Source organism: Takifugu flavidus, chromosome 22, assembly GCF_003711565.1.
Source record: "Takifugu flavidus isolate HTHZ2018 chromosome 22, ASM371156v2, whole genome shotgun sequence".
NCBI classification, from domain to species: Eukaryota; Metazoa; Chordata; class Actinopteri; order Tetraodontiformes; family Tetraodontidae; genus Takifugu; species Takifugu flavidus.
In genome coordinates, this window is record NC_079541.1 from 9,304,642 (window position 1) to 9,331,547 (window position 26,906).

Here is a 26,906-nt window from a genome sequence, read left to right on the forward strand (position 1 = left end):
ACTCGGCCACAAAAACCCAAACGACTGGAACGTTCACGTCTGACCCTGCTTGCACCATCAGGTTAGAAGTCAAAGGTGTGCCCAGTCTTGGATCCCAGTCCTGGATCCCAGTCCGTGTCTGCTGCTGCGGTCTTTGCAGGACACATCTCAGACCCGGTTCCTGCCCTGACAGACCTGCTTGTGGATTTCAGACAGACAGACGTCAGTGGTCAAAGCAGAGCTGCCTCTGTGACCTTGTCTCGCAGGTCTTCCTATCCCTGTCCGCACCGCCTGTCTGTACACGGTCCACCTCTGGACAGTGCTGGCATCCCTTTTCCACTAGATGATGCTGCAACCACGCCTGTGTCTGGACGGCGAGAAACCAGTTAAATTACGAACAAATGTTCCGGGGTGGGGTGGCGGGGAGGCAGAATGTGCGTGGATTCGATAAAGATTTAAGGTTTTTAAACTTTGACTGAGTTCAACCCAGCACCGAGGCCGGTTCCCATGTTTAGGTCACATATATCGCAGCTTCTGACCAAAACACCCCGATAGCTGCCGCGGCTCTGACAGGAAGATGACATCTACTCTATTTCCTAAATCCTTCCCCCTTTTCTGTGTGCCGATACTCGGATACAGTCGTCCAGCTGGACGCGCTCATCTGCTCCAGATAGGGGGGGGGGGTGCCTCGGCCCTCTACCCACCCCCAGATGTCCTCGCAGTGGTACGCTCCGCTGTGGATGCGTTGGTCTCATTGACCGGCAGACAAATCCTCCTCGGTACCTCCAGAGACCCGGAGAGTCCTGCAGCGCAGCGCGTCCCCACCAAGCGAGCAGCGGCCATGAAACAGACTCTGGGTGACCTGATGAGGATGAGCCGCATTTGCCGGATGGTTTTCGCCACCTGTTTGGGATCCTTTATTCTGGTCATCTTTTATTTCCAAAGTATGTTCCAGCCAGGTAGGATCCGTCTCCCCTTCGTGTCCAGCATCGCTATGCGCCGCTCGTATCTGCGCGTTGACGCATCGACCGAGTCAGTAACGCAGCTGATGGTTGATCCCGATGGTAATCAGCCGCCTTCCCGTCAGGACCCTCCAGCTCGTCTTGTTGCGCTTTTCACGCGCTTCTCTCGGGTGGTTTGTGCGTGTTGGCTGAGGTGGCGCGGACGCTTTTGTCTCCGGGAAACGTGGTTTGCTGATGGGCATCGCGGCAAATAATCTGACTCTGACTTGCGTAGAGAGACAATGGGGATGGAACCGGACACCCCACCTTCTCGGACGGGAAGATCAAAACCGCGATTTTAGGGAAGCATTTAAGAGCGCTGGAATCTGGGACCCGCGCGTAGAAGGTTGAAAATGAGTCCCCCCCCCAACTGTTGCAGCGGCCCCGTTCTGCTGACCCACAGAACAACCGGATCACTGTGGTGCTTCAAAATATCCTGGCTATTTGCTTCTCCTCCTGACATCCCATCATGCATCTGTTGCCTGGGCATCCACGCTGTGCACCTCCGCCGCCAGGCAACAGGGCTGCTAGGGCTACAATTCAGGTGGAGGGTAGAGGGCACACACACACACTCCTGCTGCTGGTGCAAGAGTCATTGGTGCCTCTGGACCCGGGGTGATGATCTGACTGAGGGCTCCAAACGGTTCCTAACAAACATTAGACTCTGTCCACCTCTCCTGAGGTGCCATCTGCCCCCCGTCCACCCGTCCCTGCTGCATGGGCGTCAGACGTGTGTGTGTACGTGTGGTGGCTGTTTGTGCTGGTGTCTCGACCCTGGTGATGACAGCAGAGATGAGTGCTGATACCTCAGGCTGCTGTTTGTATCTGTGGCGTTGACTTCCTTTACTTCCTGTCTACTTATCTCCTCTGCAATCTGCTTGTTTCTGCACTCCTCTGCAGCGGTGCTGGTTTCTCCCCCTCCCGGCGACAGTGTCCATCAGATAAGGTCCCGGCGAGTGTCTCCACGTCTCAGGCATGTTCAGCAGGCCTGGGAATCCTGGTTGGCCTCCCAATGTAAACACCCCCCCCAGGATCCGCAGGGTCGTGACCTCTCGTAAAAAGAGGGTGAGAGTACTCCTGGTGGGGCGGCAGCCGCGTCTTTGCCCTTGAAAGTGTTAGATAGAGCAGGTAACCATAAATTGGTGTAAAGGGCTAGAACACATTCTGTGAGTGGTCTTGGACTAAAGGGGGGCAGCAGGAGGAGCCAGATCTGGTGAACTCCTGTAGCTCTTTGTGCTCTGTTGGACGCTAGTTTCGGGCTTTTGGGAGGAGGAGAAAACTAATCTGTGAAAGCGGCTGTTGGCGTCAGAGGTGCAGCGGCGGTCGTTCATCACTGGGCCTGTTTAAAATGCTCCATGACGTCCGTCCCAGCTCCTGGCCTGGAGTATCGTCATGAGTCTCAGGCCGCGCAGGTTTCTTTCAGACTGCGGATGATGAAGCAAAGCCTCTGTGTTGGTAAGACTGCAGCCAGTGGAGCTTCCCACAGGTTCCTCGGGACCTTCTACCTCCTCTAGGCTGCCTGCCTGCGGGCATTGATCAGGCTCTCACTCTGGTGCTGTTTTTAACCGTGAAGTCCCCAGTCTTCCCATATATGCGCTTGTGCCTCTGCCTCCAGAGCCACGCAGATTTCACCCAGCTTGTTCCTCTAAAGCGCTGAGCTGATCGGTGCTTAGGTATTTGATGGTCTGGCCTCGCCGCAGGAAGCCCAGCATACAAAGACGTCAGCTTTTTCCAGCAAGAAATTAAAGTCACAAATGAGAATAGCCTTCAGGAATGTCTAAGGGTAACTCAAAATTCCTCACCCTCGCTGGGCTGTGGTGCGGTGTCACCAGCTAACCTGCTACTGGAGCGTAAAGAGTCAAATATGGGATGGAGGACAAGGGCCCGATCCAGCCCCAGCCGACCCCCCCACCCACTTACCTTCATGCTTCAGCAATAATTGGGATTCAAGGAGTGTTGTGATGTTTTTATTCGTTCTTTTAACGTGATTGTTGCTGATGATGGTAGGAAGGTCGAAGGGTAGGAGGGAGTGAAAGTTGGAAGGTGGGAGGGTAGGAAGGGAGGGAGGGAGGGAGGGTAGGAAGGGAGGGAGGGAGGGAGGGAGGGTAGGAAGGGAGGGAGGTACGGGGTTGAGAGGGTAGGAAGGTAGGAGGGTAGGAAGGTAGGAGGTTGAGAGGGTAGGAAGGTAGGAGGTTAAGAAGGTGGGAGGGTAGGAAGGTAGGAATGTAAGGTAAGGTAGGAAAGGAGCCATGCTGGCTTGAATAATAGATTGTTGGAGTTGGAGAAGGTGCGTTTGTTGTCGCGGCTGGTGCTGGTGTGTGTGTGTGTGGGTGTGTGTGCTCGAGACTCTGGCGTCTGCTCCATGCTCTCTTGGGGGGTCAAGAACAGTCATGTTCTTGTCCTTTGGAATGTCTGCAGTCAGACGCGTCTCCTCAGGACAGCAGTTTAACTTGAAAATAATAATTTCTCATGAGACGTGAGTAGACGTGGGTGAATGTGTCCGCAGATGAGGACATCTGTCCTATGGGACAGCCTGACGGAGTCAGAAAGTGTGAGTGTGTGTGTGTGTGTGTGTGGGTGTGTGTGCTCGAGACTCTGGCGTCTGCTCCATGCTCTCTTGGGGGGTCAAGAACAGTCATGTTCTTGTCCTTTGGAATGTCTGCAGTCAGACGCGTCTCCTCAGGACAGCAGTTTAACTTGAAAATAATAATTTCTCATGAGACGTGAGTAGACGTGGGTGAATGTGTCCGCAGATGAGGACATCTGTCCTATGGGACAGCCTGACGGAGTCAGAAAGTGTGAGTGTGTGTGTGTGTGTGTGTATGTGTGTGTGGAGAGAGACGTTTGACATCTCTGATGGCAAATCTTTTTGTCATTGGTGAAGCTTTGCTGCGTGAAAGGATTAGCATATGCTCTCTCTCTCTCTCTCTCTCTCTCACTCACTCACTCACTCACTCACTCACACACACACACACACACACACACACACACACACACACACACACACACACACACACACACTCTGCAGTCTGGCTGGAAAAGTGTCATCATGTCCCCTGACAAACTCCAGCCTGTCTACAGAACAAACCACAGCTCTGACAGCGCTACACAGATGACACTTTAGTGGAACATAAACAGGTAAAAATTGTGTCACCTTCCATATTTGGTGTGAGTGTGCGTGTGTGAGAGAGAGAGACAGAGCGAGAGAAAGAGAAAAAAGAAGACCTAAACTATCTTCCACTGTGTCTTCCCTTAAATGGGATCAGTCTCAGCTGTGTGTGTCTCAACATGTGTAGCCAAACATTGTAAAGTCTGTCTCAGGTTGATCATTTTGGTAGAAGCATGTTGTGATGTGTCCGCTCCTGCCCTGGGCTACGCTAGTCCAAGTTATCCGCTCCTGCCCAGGCTATGCTAATCTGATGTGTCCACTCCTGCCCCTGGCTACGCTAGTCCAAGTTATCCGCTCCTGCCCCGGCTACGCTAGTCCAAGTTATCCGCTCCTGCCCCTGGCTACGCTAGTCCAAGTTATCCGCTCCTGCCCCGGGCTACGCTAGTCCAAGTTATCCGCTCCTGCCCTGGGCTATGCTAGTCCAATTTATCTGCTCCTGCCCCGGGCTACGCTAGTCCAAGTTATCTGCTCCTGCCCTTGATACGCTAGTCGGATGTGTCCACTCCTGCTCTAGTCCACACATTTTCTCTTGGGGGCCTCCTCAGCCAGTGTACAAATGTTGAGTCTTGCATTTGGAGGCTCCGTCACTTGTCAGCGGTGCTGTTCTGTTATTATCTGTAATTGAGGGGAGCAGCACAAGCTGCTTTCGGGCTTTTGTGCTACTGTTCAGGGACACTTTCAGCATTCCACTGATTGTTTGTGATTTAGTGCATCCTGTGGGTAAAGCAAATGGCTGACATGAGCCTCCTGTAGAGACGTTTTGATGCTGGCAGACATTTGCAAAAGATCGTGAAATACGATGTTTTCTAAAATAAACTCAATGTGGCTTTTTGGTGAACTTCGAGGTTAATTTAAGGCAAAAGTTGTTTTGCCTCAGTTGTTCTTCTCAATGATATGGTCCAAACAAAGCCGAGGCGTGGTTACTACGGAAGTTTCTCCTTAAAATAAACCTCAGCACACAAAGAACTGTGGAACAGCTTCCTCACATTTCTCTCACTAAACAATCCCACTGTAACGAAGCAGAAGCCTCCAAAGCCTGGTTCAGGAAGGAGCCTCGGGCCTACCACTGAACCCTAGAGGTCGGCCGCAGTTACAAACGTTTGACCTTTACACATGCTCAGTTGGATCAACCATGAAGGAACGGTAAAAACACTCTGACAGTCTTGATTGTTGAAGGAGAGAAGAAACATCTAGGGACTACAGTCTTGGTACAGGGGGCTGCTTGTGCAGGTGAAACCTCATCTTCAAGCAGTAGCAGCAGCAGCAGTAGTAACAGTAGCAGCAGCAGTAGCAGCAATACAGCAGCAGCAGTAGTAGCAGGAGCAGTAGTAGTAACAGCAGCAGCAGTAGCGGTAGTAGTAGCAGTAACAGCAGCAGTAACAGCAGTAGCATCAGCAGCAGTAGCAGTAGCGGCAGTAGTAGTAGCAGCAGCAGTAGCGGCAGTAGCAGCAGCAGTAGCAGTAGTAGAAACAGCAGTAGTAGCAGCACTAGTAGAAGTAGGAGCAGCAGTAGTAGCAGCACTAGTAGAAGTAGCAGCAGCAGTAGCAGTAGGAGCAGCAGCAGTAGCAGAAACAGCAGTAGTAGCAGCACTTGTAGCAGTAGCAGCAGCAGGAGCAGCAGCAGTGGCAGTAGGAGCAGTAGCAGAAACAGCAGTAGTAGCAACACTAGTAGGAGTAGCAGTAGTAGCAGCAGCAGTAGCAGAAACAGCAGTAGTAGTAGTAGTAGTAGTAGCCGCAGCAGTAGCAGTAGGAGCAGTAGCAGTAGTAGCAGTAGCAGTATCAGCAGTAGTAGCAGTAGCAGCAGCAGCAGTAGTGGCAGTAGTACTAATAGTAGCAGTAGCGGCAGTAGTAGTAGCAGCAGCAGAAGCAGTAGTAGCAGCAGCAGTAGCAGAAACAGCAGTAGTAGAAGTAGTAGCAGCAGTAGCAGCAGCACTAGTAGCAGTAGCAGCAGTAGTAGCAGCAGCAGTAGTGGCAGTAGTACTAGTAGTAGCAGTAGCGGCAGTAGTAGTAGCAGCAGCAGTAGCAGCAGCAGCAGTAGCAGTAGCAGCAGTAGTAGCAGCAGCAGTAGTAGCAGTAGTAGGAGAAGCAGCAGGAGTAACAGCAGCAGCAGCAGGAGTAACAGCAGCAGCAGGAGTAACAGCAGCAGCAGTAGTAGTAGCAGCAGTATCATCAGTAACAGCAGCAGCAGAAACAGCAGTAGCAGCAGCAGTAGCAGCAGCAGCAGTAACAGAAGTAGCAGCAGCAGTAGCAGCAGCAGTAGTAGAAGCAGCAGCAGCAGCAGTAGCAGCAGCAGAGCAACACTGGTGGCCACATTTGGGCATGAATAAGAGGAGAGCGGAGATTCTTCAGTCGTGACTGAGCAGCTTTCAGAGGGTAGCCTCCGGTTGGTGTGAAGGGACCCAGGGGGAGTCTGCATGAGGGTGCATGAGGGTGCATGAATGTGGCACATCTGAGAGGGCAGGCAGGAATCCCAAAATGGGACCAACTGGCCTCCAGGGGATAAACCAGTGGGCGCGTGTGTGACTAGAAGCCAGACGTGATCCAAGACAGATGTGCAGACGTTTGCTGTGACTCATCATCTGTATTCACGTCACCCGAGAAGAAAGCTGACGCAGCAGGAGAAGCAGCGTCGCTCTTCCTAACGAGGGTGATGGTCACCAGTCTGTGACTGGGCGCTGGCTAATGACCCACATGCTTGGGCCTGGCTTTGTTTGTTCGAGTGTGTGGAAGGAAACCGGAGCACCTTGGGAATGCTGGAGAACCTGCAGACTCAGCAGGTTCCTGCTGTGAGCCGCCTCATGCTAATCTCACCTGAAAGCATGAAACTCTTCAGTCCTTAAAGCATCTGGGAGCTACTCAGAGCTGCTGGGAGTTACTGGGAGCTGCTGGGAGATGCTGGGAGCTACTGGGAGGGGGACCATCTAGGCTCCAGCAACAACAACCAGCCAAAGAAGAGAGACTGTCAATCAATCCGTGAACAAGCAGCTGCTCCATCTGAGGACTGGAGCCGCTGCCATGGAAACGGGCCGGCCGGATCTGGTTGCTCTTCTCTTTCTTATGGTTTCGATTTCTCTTTTTGCTCAACCTTCTTTCTCACTGTGAGTTTCCAAAAGTTACAGAAGTAAAATGCAGAAGTGTTGAGTGTCAGTGAGATCAAAGGAAAAACTGAAGACGAGGGAACGCGGCTTTCTGTTGGTGACCAGAAGGTTGAGACAGAGCTTTGGGAACCTTTGATGGAACCACTTCTGTTAGATCACAGGATCAGTCCCTGTCTCTCATCTGTCTGTCTCTTTCCATCCGTCTGTCTGTCTGCAGCCTGGACACACTGGGCAGAAGCCTGAAGCAGGAAGGGAGGATAAAGAGGGATAAAAAAAAGGATAATTGAGGGAAAAGGAGGCCGTTTTGGCTGCAGAGCAGAACCCAGAGCAATCACTCCAGGATGTCCCACTTGTCCAGAGGAGGTTTAGCATCGTCTGCGTCACTGGTTGGCTCTCCGAAGGCTCAGAACCACCAGGTCTGCACCTCTACCATTGCTACCAGCAGCTAATAAACCTTAGCAGCCTTAGCATAAAGTGGAGCTATTTCACTTGGTTCCACACAAGCGTAGAGTCATTGGCTGTTTCCGAAACCACACACTCGTTCCCTGTTCACTACTCACTACATGGGGGACATGGATTGAGTGAACTACGTAGTGCACTCAATTTAAAGTTATTATTTGGACAACGGCGTCATTTACGGCGCACGTAAAGTGAAGTCATGGTGTCGCATAATAATTATGAACCGGTCGCCGGGAAAAGTGGCCAGGTCCATTTAATTATTTTAACCCATCAAAATTACATTCAGCGATCATTTTAGGAAAATGCAATATTTTACCCTATAATTAACTTTATATAATAAAATGAAATGTTAATGTCAATTATAATACAATAATACTTACTTATTACCTAAAATAATTAGTGTCCCTTGACATTTTCAAGCCAAGACATGATGGCACATTCTCAAGTCATATTCCGCTGTAGTGAAAACATTTAATAAAGCATTTTTTTCATCAAAAAATGGATCAGAGCTACTTTTCATCTTTGTAAATATTGTTTTACTAAGATTCTGTCGCCTGGGGAGGAACAGACGATTCCGAAAAACAATTTTAAGTGAGGGGCGGGGGATCAGTGAAGATTGATTGATTTGTTGTTGTTTTTTTTACACATTTCTGTTGTAATATTTTAAGTTGATCATATTGGACCCCTATTGAAAAAGAATTCTTATTTCCAAAAATTTCATATATCAAACCGCACAGTAGAAATTACATTAAAAATGTATCCTGTCAGTATGACGTGATACCGTAAAGGCTGATGGGATACATTTTCCGAGTTAGGGTGCTCGCTCGTACACTACTTTTCGCATTGCATTGTGGGATACATTGAGTGCACTACATAGGGTACAGCGATACTCACTAACATTTCGGACACTATTTCCAAATGGCGTCCACACTATTGAGTGCACTATGTAGGGTATAGGGGGCGGTTTTCATTGATGCTCTACACAGCTGCTTCCTGGTTCCTGTCTTTGCTGCACACATGGACGTGACCCGTCCAGGATGCTGAGGATTCGGGGGTTTCAGGCGACGCCGAGTTAAATCGCTGCAAACATGAGAACATACATGAAAAGTGTGGAAACTCCATAGGAAGGGAAACACTGGGGCATTTATTGGCAAAGATGTCATTTTGGGAGGTGCAGGAGTGAGAAAACAGAAGTGAGGAGAGGTTTTCAGGCACGGCTTGCTTGGCCTTGCAGGCCAAGGTCAGAGGTCACTGGCGGGGCAGGTAGGCTGGGGATTCTATACATCTCTTTATGGCTGTGAGGGGCGGGGCTCTGATGCCGAGTGGGTGCAGGAGTCCATGTCCAGGATGCAGCTCGCTCAGAACCTCTAACCCTTAATGGTTGGACCTTTGGAAGGATGTCAGCTGGCACCACAGTGACATAACAGTGTTGGGGGGAGCTCGGTTGTTGCCCCAGTCATGGGGTATCCAGCTCCTGCGGGGTGGGGGAAGGGGCTGATTCCTCCTACATGTTCTTACTTTTTCATCTTGTCTTCTCTCTTGTGGTTCTCCTGTGGATCTGTTGTGCCCCAGAGACCCTCAGAGTAATTTGTCACTGTCCACATGGGACCCGTCTGTTTAGCTGGTGTGTGTGTGTGTGTGTGTGTGTGTGTGTGTGTGTGTGTGTGTGTGTGTGTGTGTGTGGAGAGTACGTGCAGCCAACTGGTCTCCAACACCAGTGATGCTGGGATTCTGGTGTGGTTCCTGTTAGCTGCTGCCGGTGAAGCTACGGGATGAAAAGGTAAACAGAGAGAACACATAAGAGGGAGGAAAACAAATGCAGGAAATTTTAACACTTTCACCCCACAATGAGCTTGTTATTGAGGCAGGAGGGTTGCCATGGTGATGGAAATGGAGGCAGCTGGTTGGCTGGGGAATGCCAAACATGGTGAAGCAGCACAAGTGTGACTTCTAGCAGTGACAGTGGGCGGAGGAGCCACTTTTCCTCTTTTAGCTACCGCGTGACCACAATGCAGGCTGAGTCCATCCGAGACCTGACACCAGGGGTGCTCACGCTTCCAGCATGCAAGCCACTTATTAAATGACCAAGTCAAGTCATTCCGTTATATTTATCTAGAAATATATTGAGGATTCTTACAATTTGTGTTGATGTATGTTGCATAACTGCAGATGTTGCTCAACACAACATAATTAACTGTACAGTTTTTGCCATTGTGAAAAACTACTGGGACTTTACTGGACCTTTTTTCTTCTCTTTTTAAGACATTACACCTTCTATCCAGAAGGCTTCTTCAATTCTGAACTTGCTGGGCTTAAAAATCTAGCCCTTGTGGATGGGTGGTCACCTGAGAGTCGTTGGTCGGGTCGTTCACCTAGTTTCAGTTGGTGTGTCTCCCTTTGTCTGCTGGCTCACATGGTGGTAAGTCACCAGGTCTCCTGGAATGGTGTGAATGTTTGTTTTGTTGTTGGAAGTAGTGGAGGACTGCATTGTATGTGGGTGATAGGAAGTGCCTTAGCCCACCACCTCTGTTTAAGGATGGTTTTTCCAATTTGACATGGATGGCTTCCTTCACACCCCTCTCAAACCAGCGGTCTTCTCTGGCCAGTACCCGTACTTGGCTGTCCTCAAAGGAGTGCCCACGCTCCTATAGATGTAAGTGGACTGCTGAGTCCTGACCTGAAGAGGTGGCACGTCTGTGTTGTGCCATTCTTCTCTGGAGAGGTTCTTTGGTTTCACCAATGTACAGCTCCTTGCATTCCTCCTGGCACTGTATAGCATAAACAACATTGCATTGTTTATGTCTTGGTGTCTTGTCCTTCGGGTGTACCAGCTTCTGTCTGAGAGTGTTGCTAGTTAGCATGCTAATGGTCCACAAGGGCTATATTTTCAAGATCTGTCCCCAGTGAGTTCAGAAGAAGCCTTCTGGATAGAAGGCAAAACGTCTTCAAAAGAGAAGATAAACGATCCAGTTGACACAAGAAGACAGTTTCAGACAGTCTGAAAATGCTGCTCCACATTTCCCTTTTTTGGTATTGCTATGGCATGGATCTCTCTGCATCCTTTTTTGTCTTTTCCTTCTGAATGATGAATCTGGATGCTTATTTTCTGACTCTCTGCTGACTTCCTGTCCGCCCCTTTGCCGGCTCACAACTCTGGTCAGCTCTACGTCCCGCTGACATCACTACGATGTTGCTTCATCTGGTCCAGCAGCTCCATGATGCAGCTATTACTCCTATTTTAGGAGGACTTGCACTCCACAAAAATACACAGGCTGTAATTTAGCAGCGCGTAAGTGCAGCGTTGAAGGAAGAAGCAGCATTGAAGGTGCTGAGAGACACCACACACATCCAAAATCAAGCAGTGGGCTCTCAGAGGAATGCTGGACCTCGACTTCCTGTTACTTTGGGCTCTTTCTAACACCCTGACTCATCAAAAGTTATGTCTGCTTGTGTGGAAACCTGCTAAGTTATGCTAGGCTTTACCCTAATCCATACTGGACAGTCTGTTCCTGATTACTGGGAGAAGTGAAAAGGAAGCCAACGATGGTGAGCGTCCCGGACATGTAAGGAGAGCTGCATATGTCCAAATACGAGACGAAATGGACGTTAGTGCACATTGTTGGGATGGGAAGAGCCTGAAAATGAGCAGCTGCGCTCCTGGAAGACCAGTCTGCTTGTCTTTTTAAGGCTTTGCTGCATCACATCTGCATCACCCCTGACAACAGGGTGGTGTAGCGCCGGCGGTCAGATAAATGCTAACCTCCTTTAAATTACTCACCGTGGACAGTTGGAAGACACTATAGATGGAGAGCAGCCGCCCAAACAAGCAAATGCCGACAGCCTGGAAGAAATCTGCACTCACTGTAATTTCATTTTTAGATCCGTAGCCACTTGGGCAGGCTGCAGTGAGGCTTTCCCCACATAAACACACACATAAACAGGCAGCAGCACGTGCACACACACCCTACCACTCCCTGCTGATGAGAGCTTTTATAATTAAAGCCCTCTGAAGGCCCAACTTGTTCACAGTTCAAAGCCACCCAGACGTAATTGGAGGACTAGCGTAGCCGCAGCGCTACCGCAGAGCTGCTGTCTCATCTCTCTCCAATCAATCTCTTTTGGTGTGTTTGCTCCTTCTCTTTTCTAACCTAATGTGTATTTATGCTCATCTAATAAATAGTGATGGAGGGAATAAATACCCAGTTAGAACGGGCAAAGTTAAAGGCTCTGAGCTGGGCTCTTGGCGGAGACTATTTAAGTGCCCTCTAACCTTTTTATGATGGAAATCCTGCTCGTCATGGTGCAGATGTGTGAAGGAAGAGGCCACAACTGGTTCCACTCCCTGCATCTGTTGGTCGTCTTCCTTCCTGTGCCAGTTTCTCCTCTGGAAACTTCAGCTTTAACTCTTTCTGGGGGTTCCTCTAACCCCTCTAGTCCAGCCAGAAACCACTCCAGGACAGGAGCCACCTCTAATCTGTGTTTCTCTGTTTTATACCTTGACCTCTTCCTTCACCGGTGGAAGCAGATCTGTTGCTGCTAGCCATCTGATAAACTGGGACAAGTAGGATGACCCAGCACCATTAGCACCTTTAGAACCTGAACCTTCGGCGGAGGCTGTGGACACACTGCCGCTGCTGAGGTCTAGTGAACCGATTCATCCTCAGGACAGAGGTCAGTGGGACGCCAGAGCCCGAGCTGCCCGGATTAGATCTGGTTCTCTGTCCCTTCAGTTGTCTCTCCTCCGCTGCCGTCCAACAGACTTGTGGGCTCTTCTCTCTGGATCAGGCATGTCCAAACCCAGTCCGCGAGGGCCACAATCCAGCCGGGTTTTCTATCCCACTGAATGCATTTTCAGCCTGGTAGGACAGAAAACCCGGCTGGATTGTGGCCCTCGAGGACTGGGTTTGGACACGCCTGCTCTGGATTGTCCACGTCCAAGCACGTTCTCTCTATATTTAGTCCCTGAGGCCAGCTGGGGCTGATCTGACTCCCTCTAAAGCCCTCATCTACAGGAGAGATGATAAATGTTCTGCGCCATTTCATTTTGGGCAAAAGGGGTGAATGAAGAGGAGAAATAAGAGAAATGCAGAACAAATGAGCTCCTAAACATCTTCCATCTAGCTCCTTTTACCCGGCAGAGGAACAAGCTGCTGTTAAGGAGGACCGACGGATCGACATCTGCCAGGACAGAGTTAGTGCGGCGTTGGGGCGGGGGGGAGCAGGAGTCAGCTCTGCAGCTCCAGGGGGCTACCGAGCAAGAATAGGTGCAATGGCCGTACATGCATATATCTCCGTTTCTGACAGGACAACTAGGCTCTGTTTTTAGTACAGCAAATCCAACACCTGTCCAGGGTCAGAGGGAGTTAGGGGGGCAACAAGTCTAGTCTGCTCTGATCTGGTCTAGTCTGCTCTGGTTTGGTCTAGTCCGCTCCGGTCTGGTCCACTCTGGTCTGGGCTGATGCTGTGTGTATTCTGACACCTTTCTAACTGAACCAGCATTAACTTATTCAGCCGCTTGAGCTCCAGCAGCTCTGTCGGGTCACCTGCCTTCACTCCACACATGCATCACTGGGTCTCACATTTCTCTCAACTGCTCTTAACTTGACCATGAGAATTGTGTTCCATGTGCAGTTCTGCTCGCTCAGCTTTGCTAGTTCAGACTGACTGGGACTGTTGGTGGTGTCCAAACCCAATCAGATGATATTCAAGACACATTAAGGTGGATTAATATGATCTGAGCAGGATTGGTTAAAACAGGTAGCATTACCTGGTGAAGGCATGCAAAGATCATGTTGTGACCCTCCTGCCAACCATCTCAGTTCGGCTGTCAGAAGACAAGACCTGACCTAGTCTGTCCATGTGGACCCCAGAGAAGCTTATGAAGCATGAGGACTGGTCCAAACCTTCCATCTGCCATTAAAAATGAGCGGCTGCCCCACATTAATGGCACCCCGTCGAGGCTTTTACAGGCTCACACCATGTTGGGCTCCAGCGTCAGCAGAGTCCAACCACACACTTTACCAGCAGCTTTTAATCAAACCCAGCTGAAGTTCTGCTGTTAGATGCTCTTTCAGAGGTGGTACACCTTGTTTCAGATGAAGCACTTCCAGTTCTTTTGGGTTCTAGAAACTGTTGTTGATGCCTGCAGCCCTACAGGCAGACTGGCCTGGAACTGTTCTGGGGCTGGGCTGGGACTGTTCTGTAATTGTTCTGGGGCTGGTCTGGAACTGGTCTGGAACTATTCTGGAACTGTTCTGTAATTGTTCTGGGACTGTTCTGGAACTGGTCTGGAACTGTACTGGAACTGGTCTGGAACTCTTTTGGGACTGTTCTGTAATTGTTCTGGGGCTGGTCTGGAACTGTTCTGGAACTGTTCTGGGGCTGGTCTGGAACTGTTCTGGGACTGGTCTGGAACTGTTCCGGAACTGTACTGGAACTGGTCTGGAACTCTTTCGGGACTGTTCTGTAATTCTTCTGGAACTGGTCTGGAACTGTACTGGAACTGGTCTGGAACTCTTTTGGGACTGTTCTGTAATTGTTCTGGGGCTGGTCTGGAACTATTCTGGAACTGTTCTGGGACTGGTCTGGAACTGTTCTGGAACTGGTCTGGAACTCTTTTGGGACTGTTCTGAGACTGGTCTGGAACTGTTCTGTGATCCCAAGCACATCAGGAGATGCAGCACCAGGGATGCGGCACCTCTCTCCTGGGTGCATGTCACCAACACAGCAGCACTCCTCTCTGAGATGCACATCAGCATTTTTCATCCTGAGCTGACTGGAAGCAGCAGGTTAACATTAATAAAACATGGGCCCTGGTTCTGGCTATCATCCCACCTTACTGACTGGACTGACTGGAAGGTTCTGCTCACAACTGCCAACAGTTGGAACCCGTGTGGAACTATTCAGAACCAGTCAGAACCGTTTCTGGTCAGCGTATTTGCAGTAGCAGGATTTTAATACTGATAAAGTGGTTTGAAAAAGGTTTTTTTTTCCCCCTCTGCATGTTTTTGCTGCTGTTGCGCTGTAAATTTCTCCATTGTGGGACAAATAAAGGAATCTGATCTGGACCCTTTGGTTGTTCTTGGAGCAACTGGTGCTGATCCAGAGGCTATCAAAGGTCCAGATATTGGTGGTGCTGCTCATTGTTGGATGTCTTTTGTTTGCCACAACAGAGAGGGCAGAACTGTCGGGGAGTCAGTGTTCAGCATCTGTCCCACAGCAGATGTTTCTCTTCTTCCTGGTTCCCACCATCTGCCGCTGCCTCAGAACTGTTCGCCCTCTGAGACTCGGAGCCCTTCCTGATCAGCTTTACTCATCCACGCAGAAGCAGGGAGGGATGGAGCTCTAGTGCTTCGACACGTCTGTGTTCCCGGAGAAGCTCCTGCATGAGCAGAACATTTCACCAAATTCTGCACACTCAGCACTTTTCTGTTGTCTGTTTCAGTGATGATCAAAGTAATCATTGAAATAGGGACTTTTCCATTGGAATCCTCTTTTTTATTTGAAAACACTTCAACAGAGACGTTTGGTGAAGCTAATTTGGAATTTGGGCTGCAGTCAGATGGTTCTTTGGTGCAGATTCACACTTTCATATTAGGCTCCCGAGAGAAGAATTGGACCAGTTTGTATCTCTGGTTTAAGCTGCTCACAGAATACTGGGATCAGAAGGATCAGGCTGGGACTGGTCTGGGATGATTGTGGGATCATGGGGGACCAGACAACGAGGTCCCATTAGAGTTTGAGTGCTGGGGCTATCGCGCGTCGCCCTCGGGAACTTTACTAGCTGCTGATGAAGCTGATGTCTGAGAGATCTTTTGTGGTGAGCATCAGTTTTTGAACCAGTTTGAGTGACTGGTTGACCAGTGACAGATGATTCTTTTTAACAGGTCCTGGATTGAAAGCCTCTCACCACCGCAGTTTCACATTCCTGCAGGTGCAACCATCTTGGTCGCTGATGAGCACAGATCCTGTAGCTGTTTCCTTTAGCTACATTAGCATGGATCTCAGCACTCCTCCCCCCTCCCCCCCTTCCTTTATTGGAGAGAGTGGCTTTGCTGGGAATGTCTGATTTTTTGCTGTAATGGGGGGATTTTGGTGTCTCAAAGCCTCTTAAATGCTTTTTCAGATGCTTTTCCACAAGAGGAAATTGATTTTTGTGGTGCCAAGAAACTGGGGCAATTTGAAGAGGACTGAATGTTGGCACAAGATTTGGTGGCAAAAGCCAAATTGCCTTCGCTGCCTGCTGAGGCGCGCGTGCCTTTCAAAGCCTCCGCCTGTGTTTCAGCTCCAGATTAAACATAATCTCTGTTAGACCTCCAGCAGCAGCAGCAGCAGCATCACAACACACACTGAGGAAGGAGGAGTTGAGGAATGGGCTTGCAGGCCACCACAGACCTGCCTCCTCCTCCTTCCCTCTGTCTCTTCATCCACCTCAGACGGAACTGAAAGTCCTTTACAAGAGCAGCACCAGACAGGAAACATTGGTCGCTGTGTGGTTGCCCTGGCAACAAGCTTCTGCTCAACACCCCTTCTGCAGGGAAAAGTTTGGAGGTGGAGATCTTGAAGTCAGGGTTGACTTTTAGCATTGAGTTCCAGGATGTTGGCTGACTCATGGCTGCAAAACCAGCACAGACTCGCCTTCCCTGAGCCACATCTCTGACTCATGGCCATCTGAACGGGGTTTCCAGGCCCCAGGAGCCCCCAGCCAGGACATAAGATGGTGTCTAGCAAAGACAAGTGTGTGTGTGTGTGTGTGTGTGTGTGTGTGTGTGTGTGTGTGTGTGTGTGTGTGTGTGTGTGTGTGTGCGTGTGATTCCATGCCCTCTCATCTCATTCTTTAATCTGACCCAAGTCACCTCATTCAGCAGCAGCTCTGGAGGATTTAGCAACCGGTGGTTGCGTCTCTGCTGCCTGGGTGGTGGACCCCCCCACCCACACACACACACTCACACACACCTGGGCCAGTAGATAAAGTGCCATCAACCAAAGTCACAGCCAGTGTCTTTGGCTCTATCCTGTGTCTTGGTAACAGAGAGGATCTATTTTTAGCACCAGGTCTCCCAGTGGAAATCAGCAAAGCTCTGCAGCAGCTTCACATATGTGGAAACATCAGTGAGATTCGATTTAACGGCTCCCCAAAAAGCCGAGCGTCTGAAAGAGGCTCCCATTCATTCAGCAGTCACCTGATTGCTTCAAGATCAAGAACAGGAAATGAGCAGAACTCATTTCTGCTGCGATTCTGTGATGTCCAGGAAGGAACTCCAAGAAACCTTGAGGTGGTGGTGAATAACACCTCTGGACTCAACTGGGCTAGTGGACCAGACCTGCTTAAGGTCATGAGTGATCAACTCTCGGCGGGTTTTTGAGACCCAGGAAAGCTCCAGGGAGCTGACAGGGGACCCTTCTGGCCCCGGGCTGAGCTCCACTCACTCCTGCTGCCCTTGAAGTGATGAGGCCTCTTAAAACCCCTCTGCTGCCACTGAATCCACCTCACTTGACTTCCTTCTCTGTCACAGTGGACTCTATTCCACAGGTCCAGCACCAACCCCAGGTCCAGCACCAACCACTGTCCCGTGGGTTGGCCACGTACAGAATGGAAACTCCTTTCTCAGATCGACTGGCTTCAGTCCTCCAGACACAGAGACGTCGGTCCTTTGAGTGCGTTAGCAGCTGCTTTGGTCCGGTCCCTGCAGGCTTTGTGTTCTCAACCAATGTGAGCAGAGGAGAAAGTCCCGTTCGGGAGTTTTCGTAGCACGTTTCATATTTAATGGTCCGTGTGTGAATAGCAACTTTCAGGACTGACAGAACTGAAAACCAGCGTCTGTGAAAGCGTACCGTTACATATTTAAGACTGCTGATTCGTAAATGCTGCGGGAGCCAGCATGTGAGAAACCATGGCAGGGCGGGGGTTCCAGTAGGATCGATCCGATCCACATCCAGACGTTGTTCTTTCTATTAAAGAGCCCTTCGTGATCCCGGGGCCAGGAACAAGTTGGGCTCTGGGTTTCTGGGTCCTTCTGTGGACTCTCACATGAAGCCCCTCATGAATTACTCACATTCCGCCATCGACTCTGAGCATTTCTCCAACGTGAGATGTTTTATGTATAAGAAGCCGTCCAGCCCAGCGAGCGGCGCTAAGATAATGTTCCTCTGCAGCTTTTGGGGATTGAAGGAGCCTCGTTGTTGCCCTGAATCATCTGGCTGCTCAGGGAGACACTCTGTCTGACCTCATCCGGTCCTTCGTGTTAGCCTCCATTCAGGCTCCCTCCCAGGGTAGCTGGAGGCTGGTGTGAGCTGGGAGGGCCAGACCAGGTTCAGCCAGTTCAGCTCCCACAGGTCAGTTGTGGCTGAACCCACCTGTGGTTGACTCCGTTTTACCCCTCCGTGCGTGTGCACATGGAGGAGGGTGGTACCCATCCACCATCTGACCTCCACCTCTCACATCTTGGTCCATCAGTGCTGGACACCTTATCCGTCTCACCCAGGCTCTTTTTTCAGTTTCATTCTGGATGTTTTCTTCCCACTTGACTTATAAATAGATGTTGTGAAGTGTCCCTCTTTATTGCTGACTCGAGTTATTTTTAATCAAATTGTTTATCAGAGGAGCTAATTTAAGTACAGATGTTCTCAAATGTTCTACTGCAGGTTGTGGAAAAAGCTGTAATTCTACTGGATAAAGACACCTTTTTTCTAGTTCTTCTAGTTCTCACCGCAAATATTTGGTGAAGATATAAAGGAGGCTGTTGTTGGGGCTCCACCTTTGAAGGTGACCGCGGTCTTTCCACAGTTCCTCTGACTCGTGAGTCTCAGGCATTGTGGGCTCTCTTATGAAGGACTTCCTCTTTGCTGAGCTGTGCCTGAGTCCGATCTTCGACTTCGGCCCTTAAACATCGGCTCACCTTCATTTGTCTTATTGTAGCAGGTGAACAGATGTTGACAGCTGTTTCTGGATGTGACTTTTGTTCTCTGTGGTTTTAGGAGACAGAAAATCTGTACAGTGCTTGTGTTTGTCAGGCTGTAATTATGGGATGTCGGGAAGGGGAGATGCCTGGAGGCTGCAGATGCTTTTTCTAGCTCTCTGGATCAACACAAATGCCATTACATGATGAGTGTCTTCATCAAATGTGTCCTTCAGAAGCCATCTACAACCTTCTTGCGCTCACGGTCCTCCAGTTCCTGCTGTGGTTCTCGAGTCTGTGGATAGGATCATCCTGAACCTGGTCTCATCAGCCCAAGCAGAGCAGATGTCTGCTGACAAATGTGAGCGTGGAGGGTTTCTCGGGGTAAAAGAGCCGACCTTCTCTGGCTCCACCTCCATATCACACCTGGCTTCAAGCTGAAGATGCGAGCTGTGACCATGTTCGCGTTTAGCGATACGGCGATTAGCTGTAAAACCAACCAATCCTCTTCTTGCTCCTTATCACCATTTGTTCCGAGAAGTGGTGTCACTATGGTGACCAAGTGTGCCCCTGCTCCTCCGCGCTAACCATGCCGCCCAGGGAGCCATTTGCAGTGCGATTTGGAGGGTGATATTCACACCTACAGTGTGTGTGACTGTGCTGAGGGCGTGAAGTGGATCTGCTGCCGTGAGGTGACAGAGGTCTCCTCCTGTTCCTCCCCACCAGCCCACCATCCTTCCCCAGCAGATGCGCACCTGATCACTGGCCTCCGCCTCTAGTCACACACCTGCTGGTGTCAACAATGAGCCGGACTAAAGTCTAAACCAGGTTTAACCTGCAGGTGGTGGTAGCTGAGTCTGTTGGGAACTGGGAGGAGGAGGGGGAGGAGAGAATAGGCATCGGGGTGGACCCTACCATCACCCATCCTGAACCCTCCTTGTGACCTGAAGGGATAAAGTGGTTGACAAGACAAGGTTCAACCTGTTTGACTCCAGAGTGACACTGATAAAGTTTCGAGCATTTTTGACAGTTGCGAGAATCAGGGTGAGGTATTCCCAATTTTCCCAATGCAGCAGAGTAACTGGTTGTTCTTATTGTTGAGGTGGGTGTTCACTCCCTGGAGGGGTGTGATGGGGTCTCCTGAGAGGAGTTGAGCTGCTGACATTCTGTGCGCATGTGTGATTAATCTTTCATGTTCAAGATTCCGTCTGTGGTCCTCGGTCAGCCGGGTCAGGGGGTCTGCTGGGGCTCATTACTGCTCCGTTCCCTTCCCAGGCTCTTTCTGCTCAGGTGGTCTGGGCAATCAAAACCCACAACTCCCATTCAGAGGTAGTCTCTGGTGCGTCCGTGGTCAGCGCCGACCTTGGTTCACCATGGCCTTCGTTTAAATCAAGGATTTCTGAAAACATCTGCTGACAAATGTGGATCTTCCTCTGGTCCTGAAGGGATTTTGGCCACTGGAGCTTGGACCGGAGCTGAAATGCTGCTCTTCTTTGCTGTTTGCAGGCCAGGCCAGATTTACATGTTTGATTACGGAGCTTTTGTGGACTTTGGCATGTTTTCAATGGCTTAAATGCTCGGTCTGAATCCTGAATTTAGTTTCTTTCAATGCAAGTGTGGGGTGGGCGGGTAACTGTGATGGGATGGCGAACGCCTACTGATGTCAGAAACATACGGTCACACGCTAGCAAGAGAAAAGGAAGAAACTGCCATTAAATCCTTGGCCTCCTTCTTGCTGCTTCATTTTCTTTCCAGCTGTTCCAGCAGCTCTTTTCCAGTCGGAGTAATTGGAGGGGCCGTTCAGGGCCGACAGTACAGCGTTGGCTCCCACTGAGCCGCTGCCAGCAGCTACTGTTCTGCACGAGGTCCAGCCAAGCCAGCGCTGAGTCACCGCGCCCACTACCAGCCCGCAGCATTATGCCTGCTCTTCACAGCAGCTGGTCATTTAAAAGGATTGTTCTTGTCCTTCAGCAGGTCTAGAGGACGAACCACAACAGAACATCCATCCCTGAACTGTAGCCTCTTTGGTCCTCCAGCATCAATAAAACTGGAGGTGTGATCCGGTTCTTCAGGGGTGAGGAAGATAAGTGGGTGTGTCAGAGATGGTGGAGCCAGAGGTGTCACCTCTCCCACCACTATCCCCCCTCTTCCTCCTCTTTAATGACAAAGTAAGCAGTCATAAGCTCATTTTCCAGCTGTGATGTGCAGCTCGGTTGGAAGTGGAGGGCCGGTTGTCGGATTATAGCTCCATCGTCTCATCCAGGCGGTAAATGTTATGGTTCCTGGACAAAATGGCGTTTACATTCCGGGATGATTGGCGGCTGCACCGTGTAGTTGAATAAATTGCCGGTTCTTATTGGTGTCTCCTGTGTTTTTACAGTAATGCGGAGGAATCCCTTCGTGGTGGATGGCTGCTGTCGGAAAGGCTCCCGTAACGCCCTGCAGGAGCTCTACAATCCCACGGAGGTAAAGAAGTGTTCACGCCAAGGACGAGTCAACACCTTGCTCCCATGGAGCTCCCGGAGCTCTGGTGCTGGTGGACACGCCCAGGACCTGGGCCCACTGTCTCTGACCTTTGACCCTCATGTCCCCTTCATGCTCATAGCAGAAACTGGGGGATGAGGGCTGCCCTCTTCTTCCTGCTCTTCCCTCTCTTCCTGCTCCTCCTTCTCTTCCCGCTCTTCCTCCTCCTCACCTAGACTGACCCTTCCTTTAAAGAAAGAGGTCAATTAAAGAGCTGAGGAGAGCATTTCAGTGGAGACTCATCTCTCTGAGCAGATCATTCCGGCACCGCCAGGCTCCTCCTCCTTTCTCCACCGTATTTTATCTCTACAAATTCCCGTTTTTCTGTTCACATTAACTTTTTTATCTAATTATTTGCCCGCCTCAGTTACCTCCACACTAGCGCCTCCTGAAAGGAAAGATGAGGCCGGAGCAACCAGGGAGCATTCCGATCCTAATGAATTTCCTGTGATGGATCAAAAACATGTTAGCATGCTTCATAACGTGTTTTGGGCGGCTGGAACATTGTGGGGAGAAGTGAGAACCTGTTGGAGGGGGGCTGCTGTGGCTGAAGGGAACCAAAAACCGTGAGCTGTTGTTCTCCCATCACTCCCCTGTCTTCTCATCCCTCCATCCCTGACAGTTGTTGTCTCAAACCTCCTCCTTCCACTCTCCTTCCTCTTCTGAAACAGGGATAGTGCCAAGGTCCAGGCCAGTCTGTTCCTGGTGTGATAAGAATAGAGCAGGTGCTGCTGGACTCTGCAGGCTCCGGTCCTGCTGAGGATTTTTCCAGACTTGTGTGAAGCCCCATTGATGTGTGTCTGTGTGGTGAGCTGGGTGTAAACCTGAGCAGCGTGTTTGTGGCCGGGGGTCAGCACAGAGCCGCCGCTGTGTCCTGTTCTGAGCACTCAAAGAGATACAGTCAATAGTGAAGGTTCAGGGTTTTCCAGCTGCTGTAGGAGCTCAGTGCTCCATGAGCACACACACAAATATTGTGTATTCGAGAGGTTGCCGTTGAGGACACGTCGGACTTGGGTCATGTGGTCCGATGCGTCCTGCTGAAGCTTGGGGAGGCAGGAAGAGCTGATGCAGCTCCTCCTGCGGGTCGGTTCAGCTGGGGAATCTTTGATGAGGCTGAGCGGTGTGACAGGAGAGCTCAGACGGCGGTGTGACTAAACCAGAGCCTGGCTGACTCTTCCTGGTGAATCAGACAACCAGTCTGAGGCTGCGGAACAACTATGCTCTGTTGGATCACGTAGGAACGACTGACGCTGGCGGAGCCTGCGGATGGACCCACGGATGTCCTCGCAAGCACTGCTATTTACACAAGGGCCTCCGCCAGGGCTGAGGGTCTACTAGTGTGCACATTGTGGGTATGTGTGTGTGTGTGGTGTGTGTGTGTGTGTGTGTGTGTGTGAATGTATGTATTTGTCTGTGAGTGTTAGTGTGGGTGGGTGTGTGTGTGTGTGTGAGTGTGTGTCAGCAGGTTCATGTACTTGGCTTCTCTGGGCCACAAGGTCAAACAAACATCTAATCACACACACACTCACACTCACACAGGCAGGACTCTTCTATAAGACCCACCAGTACTAAGGTACGGGAGGCTGACTCCATCTCTACTTTTAAGATCAGACTTACCTCTTTGAAAAAGCTTATTGTTACTAATTCTGTAGTTCCAGTTACGATCATACTTAGGGGGTCGTCTAATCATTAGGTTAACATCTTAGCTATGCTGCTAGAGGCCGAGGCTGCCGGGGTCCAGAAACATGATCACCTGACAGGCCTCTGTCACCCCACTGGGTCATGGTCTCCTCTCCTCTGCTCTCCTCTGCTCTCTTCTCCTACCTATTCTATCCTCTACCTGTCCTCCCCCCTCTCCTCTCTCTCTACCCAGCCGGCCATCAGCAGGAGGTTCCCCCTACATGAGCCTGGTCCTGCTCAAGGTTTCTTCCTGTTAAAGGGGAGTTTTTCCTTGCCACTGTCGCTTGTCTGGGGTTTGGCCCTGAAATTCTGGAAAGCGCCTTGAAACAATTTTGATTGTAAAAGACGCTATATAAATAAAGATTGATTTGATTTGACTTAGATAGTTAGGTAGGTAGGTAGGTAGGTAGGTAGGTAGGTAGGTAGGTAGGTAGATAGGTAGATTAGGGATTCTGGAAAGTGCCTTAAAACAATTTTGGTTGTAAAAGATGCTATATAAATAAAGATTGATTTGATTTGATTTGACTAAAACCATGATGGGGTGTCTGGAGGGCAGATATGATGGTCACCACCTTCAGGGTCTACATGGGGCAGGTGATGACCAGAAGCCGGCCCGTTCTGCATGTGTGTCTGAGCCCTGACGACCTCTGGAAGGTCCTGCATGTCCCCTGACCACATCAGATCACAACGGATTGACAAAGTCTTTTCAGACCCTTCAGAAACAGTTGGATCTTTGTCTTGTGCTGGTCTACAACCTTTCCTAACATTTCAACCCGATGGCTCTGGTCTTTGATCCATGTTCTTTGAGTTCTGGATTCATTGTTAATATTCAGTTCATTGTTGCTGTCCTTGTGTGGTGGTGCCGCCACTGAGTCACCACCTTTGAAGCTGCTCCTAGGTTTCTCTGACGGACTGTGTGGACCTGCAGGAACATGAAGCAGCTCTCATTGTTTCCTCTGTGGTGTCACAGTGGGTTCAGGTGGTTCACACATGTCCTGCTATGAGCAAGGGTAGGACTTTTTGGAACCTGAGGACATTTTGGCTGGTCCTCACAAGCTCAAAGGACAGTTTGAGGGTTAAGAGCTGGTTTTAATGTTGAGTTTAGAACTGGGTTTTCATCAGGGGTCAGGGGCTGGGGTACGTTTTGGGTCTCCAAAGGTCCTCACACAGATAGAAATACATTTGTGTGTGTTAAAGAGAGAGAGAGTACAGTTGGCAGAACTGAGCGGTGTGTGTGTGTGTGTGTGTGTGTGCATGGGGCTCTTTGATGAATTTTATTGATCTTCAGTGCCTTGCCGTGTGTGTGAGGACAACTGACGTGATGAACAGGCCCAACGATGGCAGGAGCCTCGTCAGCAACTTTAGGCTGACGTGAGGAGAGTCCTGCTGATGACCTCCTCCGTCCACCAAACCTCCAGCTTGCTGTTCTTCCTCAGTCTCCTTTGGATGCTACCACATGAACTGAGCGTGTCCTATACAGTGTTGTGTGCAGAGCTGAAAGAACCCACCAATCACGGTGGGGTATACGGCTCTCGGGGGCGGGACATCGACCGGGCTTGTTGCGAACTCGTGACATTATGCCTCCTCTCTTCGAGGACCAATCACAGCCTTCGAGGCGTCCGAGACACGGAGACGGTTTGGTCCTCGAAGAGAGGGGGCGTTCCATGGTGGAGAGAAGACACTTTGCATGCGGAGAGAAGGCGCTTTTCAGAGTTCTGCCGTTTTTTCCATTCATGGAACTTTGTCTTGTATAAAAGTCGCTTCACAGCAAATTTTACAAATCAACCGCTTGTGCAACTGTCACATTTTAGTGTTGATGTATGTGTGTGTGTTGGTAGGGACTATGATGGACCTCTGCTTTCGCGTGGGTGAGGCTACCTGACTGGCGGCACCACTAATGTCCATCACTCTGTCGCAGCCAATGAAATAGCGGCGCATGGGCGGGTTATCATAGCTCCGGATACATCTCGGAGTCGGAACCTGTCATAAATAAAACGTGAAGTAATTTAAAATAGTTTTTATTAATGCTACTAAATGCTTAGTATATTGAAATATTTATATTGCTAAATGTAGATCTTTGCTTATTAAAATAAAATGGTAAAAATTGGTAGGGACTATTTTGTATTCCCCAAACACTGATTGTGATATATCCCTACCACCATCCCTATATAAACCTTCGCCTGTGGTGTGTGTGAGTGTGTGTGGGGGTGCGTCGGCTAAACACTGAAACAGAAACTTCAGTGGCACCAAGTGGAATTACGGTATATAGATTACACAGCCCCAAACATGTCTTTTTCAAAGCCTGCAGTGAAGAGAAAGGTGGGTGATGAGCACAGACAATTTTTTCTATTATCATTATTATTATTGTTGTTGTTGTTGTTGTTAGTGATTGAGTGATATATTTTCTTATTCATTCTTAAGTTGTTTATTTATTTATTTTCTTATTTTGGGTTAAAAGATAAAAATTGATATTTGAGAACATTGGAATGGCCCAGCCTCTCCCAGACTGCCTCCAGCAGCCCCCAGGAAAATTGAGTTTGAGACCACTGCTCTAGGTGAAGCGTCCCCACCACTCTCCTCTGCTCCTCGTCCCTGAGGTTCAGCGATACGATGAGATTCCCTCCCTCGTCTCTTTCCGTCTCCATGTTAATCGCAGTGTTTCTGTCCCTGGGGGACAGCAGCAACCCCTTTCACTGGCACCACTTTGTGTTCTTTGTGAGGAGAAGGAAGCGTTTTAATAAGGTGGACACCGGGAGACAAGAAGACAAATACTCATCATCATGACCTTTCCATTCCTCACTTGCATCATTATCCAGCGGCTCCGCCTTTGCTGCTGTGCTAAACCTGCGATGGTGAGACGGAGCAGCGGAAAAGGCAAGAAAGGGCCCCACAGAAGCAGCAGTTTGTCTCCCTGCAGGGAGGAATGAGTGAAGCGGATCAGGAAAGGAAGAGCTTCTCAGGTTCAGCACAAGACGCCACCCTTGGGATGGAGATCTGAACTGAGGTGATCGCTTTTAAGGTGGTCGAAGGTAAGGCGGAGCGGCCAGGTCGCCACGGGACCAGTCTGCTTCATTCCTGCCGCTGCAGCCTGTGATCAGGGAGAAAGATGCTTTTCTCCTCTGATGAATGACGCGCTTGAAGGTGTGAAGAGGGACTTGAGAGAGACCCTGCTTCAAACCCTTTTAGTCAGGCTGTGTTAGCTGTGGTGCCGCAGGGATCTGAGGAGCCCCCCATCTCAGCCTGGCCACTGGAGCTCTCAAAGGCCACCCTTGTTAGCAGTGGACCGGAGCGCCTTGTGGACCGCGGCACAATCAACTAGAATCCTGATGAAGGGACAAGAGGTTCTGCTCTGAAGCGGAGGCTAAGAAAACATTCCTGTCCTCAAACCTAGAAGCCTGAAGCATCTACAGAACCTGATCCCGCCAAGCTGCTTATCAAGACCCTCGTGTGAACTACCGTACAACCCTCTGCTCAGATGACATAACTTTGACGTGTGCACATGCCTTCCACTTGCGTTCACCCTAAAGGGACTCAACAAAAAGCCTGATATTTATTTATCACATGCACACGTGGGTATCGAGAATCCTCATCACCCTTAACCTGCAACACTTGGTACAGGTGCCCTGCAGGTTGGGGATGGTGGTTCTGATGGTCCAGTCTGCTGACTTTTCAGGGTCCTTTTGGGAAGTTTCCTACCCAGGTGCTGATGTTCTCTACAAGATGCTCTCACCTTTAGTTGGAGTTAGCTTCTCTGAGCTACGTAGGTGGAGGTGGTGATGAGTCCAGGACAGCTCCTGTGAGATGGTCGCTCCCAGTATTTGGAGGTGTGCACTCTTCTGACCAGAGTCCCAGCTGATGGTGGCCCTCTGCTGCTTCCTGCTGAAGTCCACCCTCAGTTCCTTTGTCTGGCTGACGTTCCTCAGGAGATGCTTCTCCTGGCCCCAGACCTTCTTCATGTAGGGCGTCTCATCATTGTAGTGGATTCGTACCACAACCACAGCGTTGTCAGATGATGATGTTCGAATATGACGAGGTCTCGCAGTCATAGGTGGACTCTGGGGGGACCTGGTGTCAGGAGCGAGGGGGTTGTGCTTCGTGAT

At 50.1% G+C, this 26,906-nt stretch overlaps 1 protein-coding gene across 2 annotated transcripts in view; it reads left to right on the forward strand.

Moving 5' to 3' along the window:
- The first annotated feature begins 505 nt into the window (after positions 1-505).
- chst11 (carbohydrate (chondroitin 4) sulfotransferase 11) overlaps positions 506-26,906 on the forward strand; it is a 30,182-nt gene continuing 3,781 nt past the window's right edge. Inside the window, exons 1-2 of one of the 2 annotated variants that reach the window (XM_057023035.1) lie at positions 506-923; positions 20,984-21,069. In XM_057023035.1, the coding sequence (XP_056879015.1) occupies positions 557-923; positions 20,984-21,069 (453 nt within the window). In that variant the 5' untranslated portion in view covers positions 506-556. Of the gene's footprint in view, positions 939-20,983; positions 21,070-26,906 lie in introns of both variants that reach the window. The other variant, XM_057023034.1, reaches the window with a different exon arrangement.